This window comes from Astatotilapia calliptera, chromosome 5 (genome assembly GCF_964374335.1).
Source record: "Astatotilapia calliptera chromosome 5, fAstCal68.1, whole genome shotgun sequence".
Taxonomy (NCBI): Eukaryota; Metazoa; Chordata; class Actinopteri; order Cichliformes; family Cichlidae; genus Astatotilapia; species Astatotilapia calliptera.
In genome coordinates, this window is record NC_137426.1 from 20,626,384 (window position 1) to 20,645,776 (window position 19,393).

At 40.9% G+C, this 19,393-nt stretch overlaps 1 protein-coding gene across 1 annotated transcript in view; it reads right to left on the reverse strand.

Annotated features, from left to right (window-relative positions):
- Window positions 1-1,577: 1,577 nt before the first annotated feature.
- LOC113022498 (potassium voltage-gated channel subfamily B member 1-like) overlaps window positions 1,578-19,393 on the reverse strand; it is a 41,729-nt gene continuing 23,913 nt past the window's right edge. Inside the window, exon 3 of the mRNA XM_026167960.2 lies at window positions 1,578-3,531. Within this exon, the coding sequence (XP_026023745.1) occupies window positions 1,711-3,531 (1,821 nt within the window). The 3' untranslated portion in view covers window positions 1,578-1,710. The remainder of the gene's footprint in view (window positions 3,532-19,393) is intronic.

The following is a 19,393-nucleotide window of genomic DNA, read 5'->3' on the forward strand; positions in this document are numbered from 1 at the left end:
CATCAGCAGTCGTCTTCTTCAGGGGCCAGCACGCTCTCTCTGGCTCACATGTTTGTCCCCAATGAGCGAGTATGCCCCCTTGATATATGTCACGTTCTGCTGTTTAGAAAAGGAATGCTTCAATTTCTAATATTCTTTGAGATAAATCATCAGCATGAGTTATCAGACAGAACAATTCTTTGGTTCTTCACATCACACAAAGAACAGAAGGACAGAGAATTACTGGGAGACAGTAGCAAACAATACAAAGGTATGCACTGCAGATTATTGTCTAATAAATGCAGCTCCATTGAAATAATGCAGTACTTGAAATGCAAAACTATGAGATTATGCACAATATATTTATCTAAGAATCCATTCTTTTAGAAAATAGCTTAAAAATATAAATTATTTTGATTCTTTACCTTGTACAATAAATGTGTATCGTTGTAACAGATTCTACTTGCGTAATTAGAAATGTACAATATTCACACTCGGAAGCTCAAATCTCTGGGATTTTCACTGCTGTCTTTCCAGCTGTTTTGATGCTCATAAGCAGTGTCATTTAATGCAAAGTTTATCAGCTACACCAGGAATGGCGACTCCCCCTCAGCTCCTTCAAGAAACTTTTCATCAGTGTCAGACAGTTTTTTTTCCGTTTAAGTTTCCTCCACATCGGACATGAAGTCTAAGAGACATGCAAAAGACATTTAGAAACAAAGAAAATAGGTACACAAGCACAGATAACGCTTTTTTCTTCTGTGTTAATAATAAAAAAGTGCTCTCTCTCTCTTTCTCGCCAGCAGCCTGGCACAACGAGAACAGGAAGGACATTCACGGATATAACCTCACAGTGTGTCTCTGTGTCGTTTAATGTGACCTGTGCAGTAAAAAAGAAAAGAAGAAAAGAGATCAACGAGTAGGACACTGAACTTTTTTTTGACGACAACAGACTGAAACACTTGAGTCTTACTCGAGATCACACTCAAGACAAGAGACCACAAACGTTACATAGGAATAAATATAGTAGATATGAAAGGTAATGATTAAGCACACGTGCATGCTGCCTGACTGCCTGTTAATTTCTGGCTTTCGCTCTGCCGTACAAACATAAAACACAGGAGACGACGTGTACTAAGGCCAGTTTCGAGGAAGGAAGTTAAAGGAAACAAACTACGCATTTTCCCACCACTTCATCGTATACGCTGAATATAGGTTATACACTGTGTAGAAAGTAAAAGAAAATGTGTATTCCCCTTACAACTCAATATGCCAGGTTTCAATGCCCTTTGTGGTTTGCTACTGATTTGACAGCCTTTGCTATTGTGGCGTCAAAGTGCTATCCAGGGATGCCGGGAAAGTAGGTTTTTGCCTTATGAAAAAGATTAACTGTAGTCAACTGGACAGGCTAAAAGAAATGTATAAATTGTAAAACTCTTCAGAATGTATTCCTTGCTTCTTTTTTTAAAATCTCTTAAGAGTTCTCTGCTAAAAGGATTTATTTACGAGTTATTAGTAGAAAGAAGCTCAAGAGGACACAAAATTCTTTCCCAGTGTGCACAGTTACTGTTTCTTCACGGGATAGAAGTATTTTTGTAAGTCTTTAAATGTTCCCGCAAATGTTTTCCGTGCCTTTCATAACGCTGGGAGGTTCCCAGCGCTTCTTATTTGCTTGTCACCTCCTTTGCTTTCTATTCACGTTCTGTCTGTTGTCTCTTTTCTTTTGGTTCTTTAAGAGTTAGAGTGACTCTTCTCTCCCTGAAGTGGCTGAAGTTCCTGAGCCACGTGGTTCTCCTGCCCCTCTAACGGCAGTGTGCTGTTTCCCAGCTTCCGTTGGAGGCCCTCCATGTGGTTGGGAGCCTGCTGGAAAGTGGAGCGATGGCCAAACTTGGGGCTGGATTTCTCCAGGAGTCTTTGGGCTGGGCTGGCGACTGAACCATCATGCGGGTGCTCCTCCTCATCTGTGTCAGCATCAATGAACTTACTGACGGAGGCATCGTGGAACGTGAACATGCTAGGCAGTAAGTTTTCTGGGCTCTTGCTGGGTGTTCTGCTGCTGGCGGTCGTGTAGATGGATGCCTCGGGGCTATGCACGGACGAGCTGTCTGACAGGACTCCCGTCCCCGAATCCTCACCGCCTCGGAAGTTGACTTTATGAGAACGACTTTTGAGTGGGTTGTTGATGTGTGTGCCTCTGGAGTTTGTACCTTTGCCTGTCAAGGGTGTTGTGGCGCCTTCATGCTCATTTTCCAGGGTGGTCTCCAGGCTCGGGTTTGTACTGACCTTGCCCGGGATGTTGCTGATGGGGCTTTGGGAAAAGCGAGAGCTCTCAGGTAAGTCAGTGGCACAGCTGATAAAGCTGTCGATACTGGACGTGCTCTTCATGTCTGTCACAACCTCCAGTGTGCTTGGGATAGCTTCATTGGGGATGCTTCCCATCTCAAGCTGAGCTCTTTGTCTACATTTGGACGGCTGCCCCTTTTCCTTGCCGGTGAGGCTGGGTTGCGTTTGGGCCTTGGTCATCTTGTTGTACAGCTCCTCCAGTTTCTGTGCACTGAGGTGCTGGGGGCTGCTGGAAGGCTTGGCCTGCTCTACATAGTTTGATTCAAGGGTCTTGGTGGGGCTGCCTGGGTTGGTCTTTGACTTGTTTTTCGGAGTCCCTTTGTGGATATTAGGAGACACATGGTTATCCTGGAGTTTCTCCTTCATTTCATCAGATTTCTCCACCATTACATCCATGAGCTCCACACTGTGGCCAAATGCGTCTTTAATGTTCATAGAGACAATGCTACCATTTCTCCTAGCTCTCTCCAGAGCCTCCCTTCTTTTGATGGCTTTCTCCTGCCTCTTTTGCTCTTTGTAGAATTCAGAGAAGTTATTTACAATGATGGGGATAGGCAGGGCGATCACCAGAACCCCCGCAATGCAGCACAACCCGCCGACTATCTTTCCCAGCAAAGTTTTTGGGTAAATATCTCCGTAACCCACTGTGGTCATAGTAATGGTAGCCCACCAGAAGGAAGCTGGGATGCTCTTAAACTTAGTGTCTTCTTCATCTTTCTCAGCGAAGAACACCAGACTGGAGAATATCATAATTCCCATGGCCAAGAAGAGGATAAGGAGACCCAGCTCATTATAACTCCTTCTGAGAGTAAAGCCCAAGGACTGAAGACCTGTGGAGTGACGGGCTAGCTTCAGAATACGCAAGATCCTCATGATCCGAAAAATCTGAACCACACGGCGGACATTCTGAAACTGCAGCACGCTCTTGTTGGATTCTGTCAGGAAGATGGTGACATAGTAGGGCAAGATGGCTAACAGGTCAATAATATTCAAAGGACCTTTAAAGAACTTCCATTTGCTGGGGGAAGAGAGAAAGCGAAGGAGGTACTCCATAGTAAACCACGCGATACACACGGCTTCCACATGGGCCAGTTGTGGATTGTCGGTGGGTTGATCAAACTCATCTGTGTCCTGCAGCTCTGGAAGTGTGTTCAGAGACAAGGCAATGGTGGACAACACAATGAAGAGGATGGAGATGATTGCCAGGATCTGGAAAACACAGAGAGAAAAATGTTTAAAAAAATGTCTGCGGTATAAACTTCCACTGCTCTGTACTCATCTATTGCTATTTCCCCAGAACAGTGCAGGTCAGTCAGTTCTCCCTTTTGGTTCACACTGAAATAGTTTAACAGCACTCCATAGTCCATCGCTGTGGTAAACCTGAAGGGGGAACAAGGAGCTTTAGCATGTTAGCAGTGTCAATTACTTCTATTTTAGTAACATTTAGCTAAAATTCAGCTATTTGTAAAATTCCTCACATTTTAGACTACAGAAGCTGAGCTGAACAAATCAAAAAGTGTGATATTGATCAGCACATGCATGCCAAATGTGGATAGTTTCGGAGTAATTGCCCAATCCATTTTGTTAATCTTACACAAACAAGAAGCAAATGCTTGATCATCAGAATATCTCTTAACCGATGGCCGTCTAGACAGAAATGAACACTTAGAGATTAAAAGACTGCACAGAGTATGCAACAAGTCTGAAGCCATCTGTTTTGTATTCATGGAAGGCTCCTTCTCATTACCCTGAATGTGGAGCTCGCACCACAGTTTTTATTTTCAAAACCAGATTCATCAAAGTTATTATTCGCAACAAAGAGGAAAAGTATCACAGATACATCAGACATTGCTGTACATTCAGGGGAGTCATTTTGCTTTATTGCAATTCACAGCGAATATCAGTGCAGATACTAAAACCATCGTTTGGCTGAGTTAATCATGTAGAGAAAATCTGATATGATGACAGCCTTGATGGGATATTTTTTTAGACCAGATGGTTTGAAAAGCTTCTTTCAGAACAACACTCAGTGTCTTCAATTGACCTTCTGGCTTTTCTTCAAGCATCGCCGGCTAATGGAAACTGACAGTCAGGTCTATGACTGGGTGTCTGCTGATGAATGGGAAAAACACTGCCACTCCAACTCTGCACTGGCACAGTACAGCTGGTCTTCAGGGCTGGGATCAGGTAAGATGCTTGACTGAATCAAAACTGATATAAGAGTTTGAGTCTTGTATGGCAGCAAGGACGGTCATTCCCGAGAGAAACTCAGTATCAAAGAGAAGAACTGGTGTTGCTCCATTTGTAGCATTTAACTGCGTTTTTCAGAAATAGCTAAAACGCCCTGGTTCATCCTTTTGATGATATTAGTTCACGGCCCCTTTAGCTTTTCTACTTTCATGTCAGCATTTCAAAAGAAGGGTCGGAGCTAATGTGAACTCTGGGGCATTTTTCTTTTTGTGTCTTGCGCTACACTGGAAGAGAGTGTAAGCAAAAGACAAGAAAGCAAGAGAGCGAGAGGGAGTTTCTGATTGTACCGATACTCCTGAAAAAAAAAAACAAAAACCCAACAAACAAACAAACAAACCCTTTGAGACTTTACTACCTCTGTCTCCATTTCTATTCATTCTGCTACAATCCTTCAATGCCCCAGGCTTCAAGAAAACCCGGATGAATTACTTTGCTGCAAAGGACAGCATGCGTAGCAAGCGAGACCCACTGAAAGGCTACTGGAGACCTTTTAAAGCACTGAGCTACCTACTAATGATATAATCTGCTGAGTACAACAGGGTCTAGTCATAGTGCTGGGGATTAGGAAGCCTACACCGTTGTGGCTGTGTAGGTGTGCCACACCTATTATTCCTGTCCTGGAGTCAGTGTGAAATCCAGCACAAGGTCACTGTCGAGGCCATGTCCCAGGCGACTGGAGAGCGGGATTATTCCCTTGTGCCAGTCAACCTCTATAAGCTTTAATTAATCTTGACAGGTGAGCGCTTCCACACCTAGCTTGGCCTTTAAAGAGAGAGGGGCTAAAAGCAGTGAAAGTTTTGTTCGGATGAGGCAAGAGAGGACAGGAGTTTAGAAGCAAGAGGGAATTAAAGGGCACCCCGAAATGTAAACTTTATCAGAGCTTTCCCTGAAATAGCCTGCCTCCAGGTGTGGGTCCCAAGAGAGTCAAAATGATGGATTAAACTCTGAAATAAGACCTGTTAGAGGTAGATTTCAGGTAACTAAATAATCACACTCAAGAGAATAAATCAGCTAAAGTTATAAAAAACACAAACGTTACCCTTAACTGTAAAAGGTAAAAGATTGCAGCATTGTTTTCAGTAGTTTTGCGAGGATGTGGAGGTCACACAACTTAGCAGAAGCCCTAAAGGGGAGTTTTGGGAAAAGCAAATCATGCAGGGAGCGCGCTGATTTAGCATCAGATTGGGACTCAAGACCGAGCCTGAAGTGTTCAGTGGAAACCGCGCTCAACAGATCAGGACTTTTCTAGCAGGCTGGAGAGCACTTTAATGTATCACGCTGAAACCTGGCTGTGTTGTGTAAAGAGAGCACCTGAAGGATGATGAGCTCCAGTTCCCATCAAATTATCTCCCTCGCTCACCTTTTCTCCTCACACCCTGGTAGTGAGCCAACTAGGGTCAGCCAGAGAGGAGATTATAGGAACGCAAGCTCGCTACAGTGATACAGATAGACACAGGCAGAGAAGGATGTCTGCTGAGGACACTCGGCGCTGTGACAAATCTGTGACGAAGGGAAAATGAGGCTAACCCAGTCTGTGCTTTGCAACAGAAACCAATGAGCTCCCTGTGGTAAGGACACATGGGGTGCAATATGATTGTGTTCCAAAGTTAAAGTTAAAATGAATCAGTAGTGTCTTTATGTAGCTGACACAGTGCACAACTGAAAGGTGAAATATGTATGGGCAAATGTATTACAGTACAGCAGGGACATTAAGACGCAGATGCGCTGCTAAAGAGGGTTATGGTCAGTGCTGTGTTACCTCATTAGCTCTTAATGACAAGCACTGGAGTCATGAGGACAGCCCGTCCCATTTCCTGTTTGCATAAATGGAAGATAAATCTGATCAAGGCTGTTGCTGCTTCTGCACAACCATGGCACACGCTCACCCCTAACAAGCACAAACATATTGAGAGAGAGACACACACACACACACACACACTCCCCCCCTCCAGCTCAGTAATTAGCCCCAAGCCTCCTTTCCCTGCAGGCCTGTAGAGGCAGGAGACTGAATATTTAATATCCTCCTCAAGTGCAAGCTTTGCTGTCCTGGAAAAGGTGTGCATGAGTGGATCCTCAGTGGGCCATGGCGGACTGCAGAACCAGAGATGTAGCCTAGTTTTCACACTGCGTTCACCACTCGGGGGTTGGTTCAACTTCATGCTTGATCGAGGGAGGAATGGACAGGAAAGCAGGGTGTCTATTAACACCTGGCAGGAGGCTTCCACAGGGAAGGAGTGTCCCGCCAGGACCGGAAGACAGAGGGAAGGGGGCCTTGACACTGATACAGTTGTGTAACCGAGTTGTACTCATTTGCCAGGATGGAAAAAACAAAGCATTTCATTATTTTTAACGAGTGTCCTCACCTCTATATTTTATCAGACATATGTTATTTTGTTTCTCGCTGGTGTTGAGTTCAGATATATGGTTAATAATTAACTTGGACAAGCAACAAGGCCAAAGTTGTTGTAGTGACTGTTTAGGAAAAAAATTGCCAGCCCCTAAACAATGATTCTTTTTTTTTTCAGGCAAAATGAATGTCAAACTTTGCCCAAGTTTGTGGCTTGTTCCATCAAGACAGATGCTATAAAACTTATGCATTATGAAGGCAGAGCACTTACTTACAAAAGTGAAGTGCATCACAATATGAATGCTTTCAAATGCTTCTGCAGCACATTTCACCCATCAGCTTTCCATCAGTTTCTTGGCATCTCTGAGATCATATTTATGTTCTCAGAGCAACGTGCAGCCTAAGCATGCTAAGATTTGCCAATTGGCACTTAGCACAAAGTACAAGTCAGCATTATGGGAGTATTATCAGTTTTAGGGGCATTTAATCAGAAACTAACCTTTGACCACATTTACATTTTGGCTTCAAGAGCTGTTACTTAAAAAGTAATCATCACAGAGTTATTACAACTGAGGACGATATGAATACAGAAATACATGTAGTAAGGCAGGGGTTTCGAACATGAGGCATAGGGGCCGGAATTGGCCGGTAAAGACTCCAATCTGGTCCACAGGATGACTTTGGAAAATGTGAAGGAGAAAAGAAATTTTAGACTTTTGTTTCAAATATTTTTATTGAGAGCAAGTATCATGATTGTAGTTTTTACAAATTGACATAACATAACTTATGCTCCTTTTTTTCTAAACTAACAAGGCAAATAATTAAACAACACCAACAAAAAAAAACAAACAAAAAAAAAAAAAAAAAAAACCCGCAGTCACCCATAAGGGGTCCCAATACCCCGGCTGTCGGCAAAAGGGAAGAGAAACAAGTAAACAAAGTTTTATATTTTCCCAAGGTATATAAGTAAAGGGTGCCAGATTAATTCAAAATCTTTTACATTGTCATTCATACTATATCTTATTTTTTCAAGGTGAAGAGTGTTTATAAGTTCAGTAAGCCACATTTTTAATACAGGAGTCTCATTGCCTTTCCAAAGCTGCAGGATCAATTTCTTTGCAATAATCAAAGCATATGCCATAAACCTTTTTTGAGAGTGTTGTAAATTTTGTGTTTCGTTGGAAATCCCAAAGATGATTACTGTCGGATTTGGTTCAATCTTACTTTTAAAAATATTAGACATATAAGTAAAAATATCATACCAAAAACCCTGAAGCCTTGGACATAGTGCAAAACAATGTAACAGATTTCCATAGTGTATCTTGCATTTTTCACAGAGGGGGGAACACTCTGGATACATTTTGTGAAGTTTTTCCCTTGAATAGTGTAGTCTGTGTATAATTTTGTACTGAATTAAACAGTGACGGGAATTAATAAAAGGCGTATTTATGTTGTGTAAGGCCTCCTGCCAGAAATCTTCTGATAGGAGAGTCCCAAAATCTTTTTCCCACTCCTCTTTGATTGAAGTAGTTGAAGGTATACTCATCTCCTGTATTGAATTATAAAATAATGAAATTCTCTGTTCAAACCCCCTTCCATCACTAAGACATCTGTCCAAAGGATCGGACGATATGTTTTCAAATTGTGGCAGGTATGTACGGATATAGTCTCTTAGTTGAAGATATCTAAAAAAATGACTGTGAGGCAATCCAAATCTATCTTTTAAATGTTGGAATGACATAAAAGTATCATTTAGGTATAAATCTTTTAATTTACAAATTCCCAATTCCTGCCATATATTGAAAGCTCCGTCTACACATGATGGAAGGAAAGAGGGGTTAGCTGTAATGGATGTACACATTGATAGTTTTTTCAATTTGAAGTGCTTAATTATTTGTCTCCAAATTTGTACGGTATTATAAATCACTGGATTCGAATTGTAATATGAGTTTGTCAAAAGAATAGGAGAGAGTAGTATTCCACCAACACAGTAAGGAAGGCAATCCTCCCGCTCCATCTGTAAGCCGTTAGGGAGTATTGCTGTGTCATCCAATAGAAGGGAAATTATTCTTAAATTTGATGCCCAGTAGTAGTACATAAAGTTAGGTAGTGTAAGTCCACCAAGGGATCTATGTTTGCATAAGTGGTCTTTTTTTATTCTATGTGTTTTATAATTCCATATAAATGGCATAATGATGGCGTCCATCTTTTTAAAAAAAGATTTGGGCAAGAAAATTGGGATGTTTTGAACCAGATACAAATACTGCGGGAGGAATACCATTCTTATTGAATTCACTCTCCCTATTAAAGAAATAGGAAGTGTCCTCCAGTACTGAATGTTATTTTTAAGTTTCTCCAGTAAGGGAAGAAAATTCTCTTTCATTAGGGAGCTGTATTTTTTTGGTATTGTAATGCCCAGGTAAGTGATTTTTTCATAGGTTATTTTAAATGGGAAAGATGTAAGCCATTGTTTATTCTCTAATTTAATGGGCAGTATTTCGCTTTTTCCCCAGTTAATCTTGTAGCCTGCGAAAGTACTGAATTTATCAATCACGGAGAGAATTGCTGGGAGGGATATTAATGGTTTTGTTATGTATAATAATATGTCGTCAGCATAAAGCGATATAGAATTAGAAGTGTATGTTGTATCATAACCGTGTATATCCATATGGGTTCGAATTGTCTGTGCTAAGGGTTCCAAAGCCAGGGCAAATAATAATGGACTAAGAGCGCATCCTTGTCTTGTACCTCTGCTGAGTTTAAACTGAGTTGATAATGTCTGATTTGTAAGAATTCTGGCTGTGGGATTATTGTAAAGTAGTTTTATCCAAGAGATGAAATCTTGTCCCAGTTGAAATTTTTCTAGGACTGCAAAGAGGTAGGACCACTCCACATGATCGAATGCCTTTTCGGCATCCAAGCTAAGTATAAGTAGGTCCTGTTGTACCTTGGGGGAATAGATTATATTAAATAGACGTCGAAGATTATTAAAAGAACTCCTGTTTGGAATGAAACCTGTTTGGTCTGAATGCACCAATTTATCTATTACTGTATTAAGTCTACTCGCTAGTATTTTAGCCAGAATTTTTTGATCAGAATTTAATAGAGAAATAGGTAGACTTTTAGACTTTTAATAGTATTTTGCATTTTACTGATAAAGACCACCCCCCCCCCCAATGGCCATTCATGCTACACCAACGTAATTATTTATAGATTTCTGTAATTTTACACACTTACTTCTTACTTCAAAGAGTCATGCTTACAGATGTCTTTCTGTTGAAATAGCACATAATTTTTTTTAAATATACTCATCTATGTACACTGGCAGAGAGAGAGTTTTCACTGGTCCGCCACAAAGTGGTCTGGATGTAGCCCATGATGTAAAATCTGACATCAAGAACGGATTTTCCACTGCGTTACGCTGCGTGAACCAATGATTCACTTCTTTGTAACTGGATTTGCCCTTTTCGCAACAAGAGATGAATCAATAGGGGGGATTATGTCACGCAGTGATTCACTTCATTTTATTTTATGTGTGCATGTTGAGTGCAAGATGGCATCTCTAATCCTCTTATTGTTGTACTTGTCTGTGTCTGGCCAATAAATGTTTTCCTGCCCTTTATGCAAACGACTGGCCCGTCCTCCTACAGGGGCTGCTGTGGTGCTGCAGTTATTTCCTCTGCGGGACACTGGGTGAGTGTTTTTGTTTTTTAATAGAGACAGGGGAACAGATGGATGGTATTACATTGCTAATAAATAAAGTGGAAAGTCCTCTCCTTAGTGGAGAAAAGGCCTGTTGCAGCTATAAACACTATAACTCCCCAGGGTTACAATCACCTTCTTGGAAAGTTCCACAAAGGGACTGCGGTGCAATAAAAACTGCTCTCACTTGCTGCTCTTACATAATATAATTATGATGAACCCCTGAACATGCTGTCCTTCCTTTTATTTCCCATATAGTGCTTTTATAGTTTCTGGGACAACATTGTTTACATTTTTTAATATTTTGCAACTGTGAACAAACCTTACAAAAAGACTTTTAGACTTTAACCAGTCTGTGGGCCTCTACGGCATTGAATCCATTTAAGGATTAGGTTATAATAAAATGTGTCGTAACTGCATAAATTGATTTAAAGACAGACCAACCAACTACAATGAGGGAGAACACAACAGAGAACAGAGGGAAACACAGAATATATACACAGGATAACGAGGGAACAGGACACGGATGGGAAGACAGCTGACAGGGGAAGCAAAACTAAACATAGTACACGGGAGATGGAGACTATCAAAGTAAAACAGGAACTAACACACACACAGACTAGATGTCAAAACTAAGACCAGAAAATAAAACAGAGCAGAAATATAACAACAACCACCAAAACCTGGAACACAAACCAAACCTTAGAATATTAAATAATATGTACATGATGATACTGGTGAGTTGAATAGTAGCAGAACAGCGCACAAGAGCGCCCCCTCAAAATCAAGTAAACGGAACCTGATGTGTTTTTGGAACATACAGAGTCTTACAACACAGGAAGGGCATCTGCCAAATCAAATATGCGGAGCTACCCATTGTTGTGACCTGTGGTGAATGAGGTGACAGATGAAAGTCGCTTCTACAGTACTATAATACAGAAAAGCAACAACCAGCTTTTAAACAAAAAACTTACTCCGAGTCTAACTTGAGCATCGAAATTGACAAGACCTTCTGTGTCCCACACAGGCGTACCCCCCTGCTTCTTTTCACCTTACCTAGCAACCTTTTCTGTCCCAACTTTGAGCATCTCCACAGAGAGCCTTTGTATATCCTGTGCTATGTACTGAGAAGACAGGGAGATAGATTACTGAGCTCGCGGCTACTCACAGGATGTGTCCTTTTGAAGGTGTGAAGGTGGTGCTAAAACGCTGAGGACGAAGTGCGTTAAGTGTGCGCTCACAGATTTCTGTTTTTTGTCTGCCTTTCTGTGAACCTCTAGAAGTATAACATGCACAATATTTTGCATTATTTTAGTGGTTATCCAGTTCAGATTTAAAAGGTAAAGTATAATTTAAGATATACTATTAAATTCATTTCACCCAAAATGTCTGAAATTATAGTACGAGTTGTAAAAAACTGAAAGTGACCTGATCTGGGCTAATATTTAACAGTCTGCAGTGCATTTCATCTGATTTTTCACTGTATTAGGAGCTCATCATCAGGCTCTCAGAAGCTAAAGACGTCTGCCTTTCGAGGATGGCAGAGAAAAGGTGAGAGGTGGCATAAAGAACAGAGGTGGCTCGGTGAAAATGAAGACAAAATATGGGAGAAGTGAGAAAGTGAAATGAGATTATTCCCTATGGATGACGAGCACAAAAGGCACCAGCGCTGCTGTCACCATGTGAGCATCAATCTCCTTGATAAAACATCTGTACTCCAACCGGAGGCCACAGAAACCTTGGTTCTGATATATCTGGAGCACCTGCACTAGATGATGTAGACTGAAGGATCTCTAGCACGGTGGCCTACAAAACAGATGTTTATTATAAACTGTTTTAGAGATTTTAAAGAACAAATCTCACGTAGAGTGGTCCATTCAGAAGTTTCATATCTAAATCCTGTTTTACATTTTCTTCTTTCTTTTTTTTTTAAAATTGGTTTTTGACATAAAAAAAATTGGACTTTTTTTTTGCAGTGTTGCTATAAAATATGTGGTCAGTATTCTAGATCATTTTTTCCACTCATTTTTAACCACTTATGCAATTCAGGATCAGAGGGGGGTGGAGCCTATCCCAGTTGTCAGGTTACACCCCCGAAACATTCACCAGTCTATTGCAGAGCTAACAGAGAGAGTCAGACAACCATTCACACTCACATTCACTCCTAAGGCCAATTTAGAATCACGGGTTAACCTACTGCTGTGCTCCTGTCAGAAGTAAAGTCAGAAGGCAAGTATTTTGCTGTATTGTCAGTGATGAACATGAATGACTCTACTTATCTAAAGAACTGAAATAAATCCTGTTTTTCCTCATTTGTCTGGAACGCATTAACTCGGGAGTGGCGTCACTCTGTGCTGTATCTGGAACGCAGCCTACAACATGCATGACTTTGAACTGTGATTACTCAGAGGAAACCCACCTAGGCACGGCGACACAATGCAAACTACACAGAGCGATCAGTGGATTCAAACCCAGGATCCTTTTGCTGTGAGGTGACACTGCTCCACCTCATGTAAGAATCATTCATAACGTACAGCAATTACACATGATTCTTGTAATAAATTCTACCAATTTCATTAGGATTGTGTTGATGGACAAGTCAGTGGGCGGGTGTCACCACAAAGACTTTAGAGAAAAGAGAAAACTTGTCTGAAGAACTGCGAACCTTTAATGAACTGCATGCTGGCTGCACTCTCTGCTGAACCTCAGAGACAGGCTGGGCTTTCAAACAGCATGTCCCTGTTTAAATAAACCTACTGTGGTAACCCACAATAAGCTTGGGAAGCTTTCCTCCGAGCTGGATGGGGAAAAAAATACAGTCTGCATGGGTGAGCCCTGCTAATGGAATAAGTATGGTGTCTGTGATCCTCAGATGTACAATCCTGTTAGACAGTGGGCGTTTTTCTGCTTGCTGAAATTCAGCACACTGGCAAGGCTCACAGCCATCTCACATCTCCTCTCAGTGAAGACACATCACACCCAGCTGAAAATGACAAGTTCTCAAAATCTGTCTTTGTTCTCGATACTTATAATTATAATTATTTTTTTTTTGCAGGCTGGAGCTCCAGCTGTCTCTTGTTGCTATGGTTGTTGCTCACTATGAAAGTGGCAGCAGTGTTGGCAGGTGAATGGAAAACGAACAGAATTTTTCAGCTGAATCATTACTCTGTGAAAATGGACCATTTGGTGCTGTAGTGCATAACAAGAGCGATGAGATTCTTGCTTATCGTCTATGAAGGCTGGGGTGATGTTAATTAGACAAAAGTACCAGTCGAGAAAGTAACCAGAGCTTGTTGTAATTAATATTCCAGTGAAAACAGGTTTACCTGTAATTAGAGACGATAATCAGCATCAAGAGCTGCTTAAAGAGATTCAGCAGCCATCAGACACTATCATTTAGCAGTGAATGGTGATTACTTACATGGGTGGGGCTTTTACTGTCTTGACTTGCTTTTTAATGAGAGGATTTGTCTTATTCAGGTAACTTCAGGTTTATAACTGGGCTTTTAGTATTATGAAGGTGGTTAACCTGCTCTCTAGCAGGCAGGTACGAAATCAACGCCTCGTGACCAAGAAAATAGCACCACCTTCCTGGGAGATCCCTGAGAATCTCTGTGAGCGGATAGTAAAGGATCACTGCCAATACTGATGTATTATAATTAAGCGTTTCATTAAATTAAAAAAATTTAAAAGGACGGTTTAAGGTTTTAGCCCTCACAGGTGGCATCTAATGGTCTGAGAGCAAGACTAATTTAGAAAGAAATTTAAATACAGGCTATACGTGCAAATTTGTTACAAATGTCATAAGCAAGTAAAGCGTAGGTGAATAATTTTAGGCTCATATGTTGAGGCTTAGAGAATAATGAAATTGTTAAAAAATTCTTTGCAGCCTGCAGAAAAAAAAAACAAGAAACAAAGTTACATCTAAGACTATAAACACAAAGACATGATATCCCCCTATCCACACATACACATCTGAGAGAACTTCCAGTGATGGTTACGTTATTTTCCAGGGGATCAATTAGTCAGTAGGTGGTAAATTTTGTACCTGCTGATCTCTAATCTGGATCCTAACCAGCTATGAAGCAGGTTAGGTTTGCAGCACAAGTTACCATGGTGGTAGGACAACGAGGACAAAAAAGGAAGCCCCTTTGTAGTACAGAAAACCCAGAATTAACCAACAGTTTACCCGGATAACACAAAATCCTTACTCGGCGTCTGGACTCATGTGAGCATAACAGAAAATCTGACGACAACAAATGAGAAGACAGCAGGAGACAGCTGGAGAACGAAGCACATCTGAAAGTAAGTAACACAGGTGAAGACTGGTAGGCCAGGATGACAATCACACAAGAGGGAAAAACAGAGGGTGAAACGAGACACAAGAAAACAAAATCTAACCTTCAAACTCAAACAGGAAGTTACTAAAAGATAAATAATAAACACAGACACAAGAAGATTGACATCAGACACAATGACAGGAAGGGGGACAGACACTAACAGAAGTACAAGACAGAGTCAGGGAATCACAGAGGTACTGCTGAAAAGTACTACTACTAATAACAGAATATTACCCAAAACAGAGAATTTCAAAACTGAGAGTTATCACTAGAATAACTACAAAGCAAAAGCAGGAATCAAAGAGTCAGTCATAGTAAAACAAATACAACTTAATCTATTTGCATAATGGTCCTTGTTTACCACAAAGACTAAATGTCAGTGGGTTCCTGTGACAGGATTGGGTGTCAGCACTGAGTGGAGATAGTTACTCGTGACATTTACTGTAAACACTACCTGCAACAGGAGAGGCCTGGTTTTTGTGGCTGTGATGCTAACCGGGCGACATGAACAAGTTTTCGGTTTCTGTGCTGGACATTCAATGACTTCACGATAGACTGTGCAGTGGTGCTGTGAAATAACTTAAGGGAACAGTTCAAGATTTTGACTGTTACTCTCATGATTAGTTAAATACTAAAGGGCAGCGGGCAAAATGCTAATGCAGCAAAATGCAAAGCCCTGAATGATTGTTGAAAATTCATGCAGTCTATTGTTTATCACACAGAGTAATTACAGATGGACACAGCTAACCTGGCTCCTTAACAGCTCGCAGAGGCCTTTCTAGGTAAATTTTACCATTAGACCCCACCAGGCTAGCTGCTTTCACTAGTTTCCATTCTGTATGGTAAGTTAAGTTAACCAGCTAATGGTTTATATTGAATATACAGATATGAGATTGGTATTTCTCTTCTAACTCTCAGCCAGACATTGCATAATCTGTTATATAATTCGGTTATGAATATCCACAGGTTCACTAGTGACCTGTTTGTGGGACTAGTTTAGGTTTACCCATCCATTTATCATCCCCAAATAATAATCTTACAGCATTTAACCTGTAATCCCAAATTGCACACTATATATTGGCAGCTGATATTCAGGTGATAGACCAGGTCATCTACCAATCAGAAGGTCAGTGGATTGATCCCGTCTCCTCCAGTCCAGTAACCTTGGTCATATTGAACCCTGGTGGATGTTAAGAGGTTCATTATTTACAATATGTCCCTGTTGCTGATTTTAAAGTATTATTATTTTTGGATACATAATCTAGTAGAGCAGTAGAGAAATCCTGGTAACATCTCACATTTATATGTGTGTCTGCGAGCCTATGAAACTACTAATGCATCAAAACTAAAATTATCTTAACTGGTCCCAGTGTGCAGACCCACTACTCAGTGTAGCCATGACAACAAATTCACCAGGTTGCAATTATAGAAAGTGCTGCGCCACTAGATGCCTGGCAGAATCTATTTTCTTCCGTTCCCGTTCCTTTTCCTTTCCTTTATGTCTTTCTTGGTTTATGTGCGTGTGTATCATATAGTTTTTTTCTGGTTTGTAAAAATGTAAAAGCATTGGAAAGTAAGTAAATAGTTAGACATAACAATTAATACCTGCTGCAACGTGCACTTTGCTCTATTAGACACTGTCAGGTTCACATACCTTTCAACCACAATATTAAACCATTCTGCCTAATAAAAAGTATGATCACAAATTTCCATGGCAACTGATGAAGATGAATTTTTTTGGATCGTTAATACTAATGTAAGAGTCTGTGTTGTGAGGTAATGACTTCTGCAGTAAAAGCTGAAATCACAACTTTTAGTGTACCTGATTTGCGTCAGGTCAGTTTACCCTTCAAGGTCATCAAGGCCACCGCCTCTTCTACATCTAGAGCTCTCCCAGCATGACTGCTATTTTTAGATCACAACCTGGAAGTCCCATTCTGACCACTGAACTGGTCTGCTCCAGTGTCAAAACTATTGAAACAGTAACCCATCAACCTGAATTTCATTCTGGGGAAGAGAATGAAGGTGCAGGTAGACAAATCAAGTAAGTAGGGGAAGGATTGCCGCAAGCAGAGCCTGCTTGCTGTTGAAAAAGAGGCAACAGGCAAGCATGTGGCCATTAACATTTGTTTTTGTCTCGTAGAGTCGTAGCTGGAAATCTACCTGACACGGAGGTGGCTGTGGCTCAGGAGGTTGAGCAGATCATCTACTAATCAGAAGGCTGGTGGTTTTATCCTTGACTGATTCAGTCTGCATGCCAAAGCAACCCTTGGCTACTGAACCCAGAGTTGCTTCAGATGTGTTTGTGGGAATATGAATGTTAGATAGAAAGCGCTTAGACATGGAAAAGTGCTTAAGTGAACGAGTGAATGGGACATGTTTGAGTACAAAAGTGTTTTTTAAGAGTCAGTCCATTTACACTGTGACTGATGATCCTCAATAACACTGTATCATAGTATCATGGTAAGGTTGGTGTACAAATTTCTATATTTAACCCTGCCCTTTGTGCACGTTTGAGGTCTGTGGTGGACAGGTAAAAAGTGCAGGTGGTCAGAATGGAACTTTTAAAAAACAACCTGAAAATGTAATACACTGTGGTGCACAAAAGCAGAATGGATCTTTTCTGCTGTTTTCAACTGGGAATGAGACCTTTTGCATTTGGTTACTGAGTCTGGCAATGGGACAAGTCCTTTGGGTTGATCTACAAGTAGGGGTGAAAGGGAAGGGACTTTGGATTAGATCTATGTGTGGGGAGTTTGGAGAATGGGCCAAGAGCTTAGACTATTTTTCATCGTGGTTGTTATATAATCTTTGGATTTTGCAGAGAAAAATGGTTACCTTGATAATATGACAGTAAATATATATATAGCATATATGAGTGTAATATAGTATATGAGTATAGTGAGTGGCAGATTCCACCTTGGGCTTTTTTCCTCTATTGCTGTGGGAGAACACCTAGTGTTTTATTAGTTGAATAACATTAACTGCCCTCATAAGGATCTAAGATCTTACATGCTACATACTTTACACAGATGCAAAGTGCATCATAAAAACATCTATTTTCCTTTCCGTACAGATGAAACTCCTGCTGTAAACCAGCCAGTGTTTCCTCCTAAAGGATTTAGAAGAGTGGAAAGGCAGACCAAGAGATTTCCTTCGTGACTACAGTCGATCTCAGCAGTGTGTCTCGTGTTCATACAGTAAGGCTTCTGTGTCAGTGTCAAGCTGCTCATTTCTGTCCAGCTGAGGTAACAGCACTCCGAGGCACCTGCTAGTCCTCCGTGGTAAAATGGTAAAATGAAGTCAGAAATACATAATGTAGAAAGGAACCAGCAAAAGAAGATGTTTGAAGTGCAGTGTATGGTGTATAATGTATGCAGCTGAGATGTACAGGCACTAAGGAGCCCTAAGGCAACAGGCAGAAGAGAAACTTTGGAAGTGACCTATTTTCGTAAATACCTCAGTGAAATGTTAAAAAGAAGTTGTGCAATAACGGGCAACTTAAAGAAAGAAAGAACTGAGAGCCTGACATTTACCATAGGAACAGTTTAGAGGGATCTAACCTTTAAAATGAACATTAGTTCAGAGCTTAGAGGCCTGGGATACAAAAATAAAATGTTCATTACATCTGACTTTGTGATGGAGCCTTTCAATGCAGGCTGAAAAAGAACAGGAGAAAATGGCAGGAGCAAAGGATACTTACATCCAGTAAGCTATAAAACAACTGTATTTACAGCGATATAGGAGAATGGTAGATTTCTGCACATCAGGGCTGCGTGGCCTTTCAATCATGCTGTAACAGGAGTGGACAGAGATTTTAATGAGAGATGCATGGCCAGCTGTCTGCCACAGCATATGCTGAGTGCAAACAAAGGCAGGGAACTGCATATGATCTGTCTGAATCACTGGACCAGGATTTGGACACTGATTATTTAAAAAAAAAAAACACAGGAAAAGGAAAGATTAGATTAATAGTCATCATGTACAAACAGTAAAGAGGGAAAACATCACTGCTACATGCAGAATTATCCCCCGCCTTGTTTGTATTTATAACATAGTTATAAGAACACAAATGCCCTGACAGCAGCACAGTTGTACCCAGATATCCTCATGAGGAAACTGCAGCACTTCAGCGTACAACCCAGCTGATAGTTTCCATGGTGACTCGAGGCTTTTAAGAATTTGCATAACAGATGCAGCTATTCATAAAAAAGAGGACATGGAAAAAAACAGAGGCCAGGGGGCAGGTTATCACACTGAAACAAACAGGAGACACTACAGTACGATTTACAGCACTGACTGTTTCTATTAAGACGTGTTCAGGAGGCTCAAAGGAGCTTGTTTGGCACTCAGGATTTTTAAAACAAATCGGTCACTTCAAAATGATTTATAAATCAAATCTAAGGAGCTTAGAGGTACAGAAATCTACACT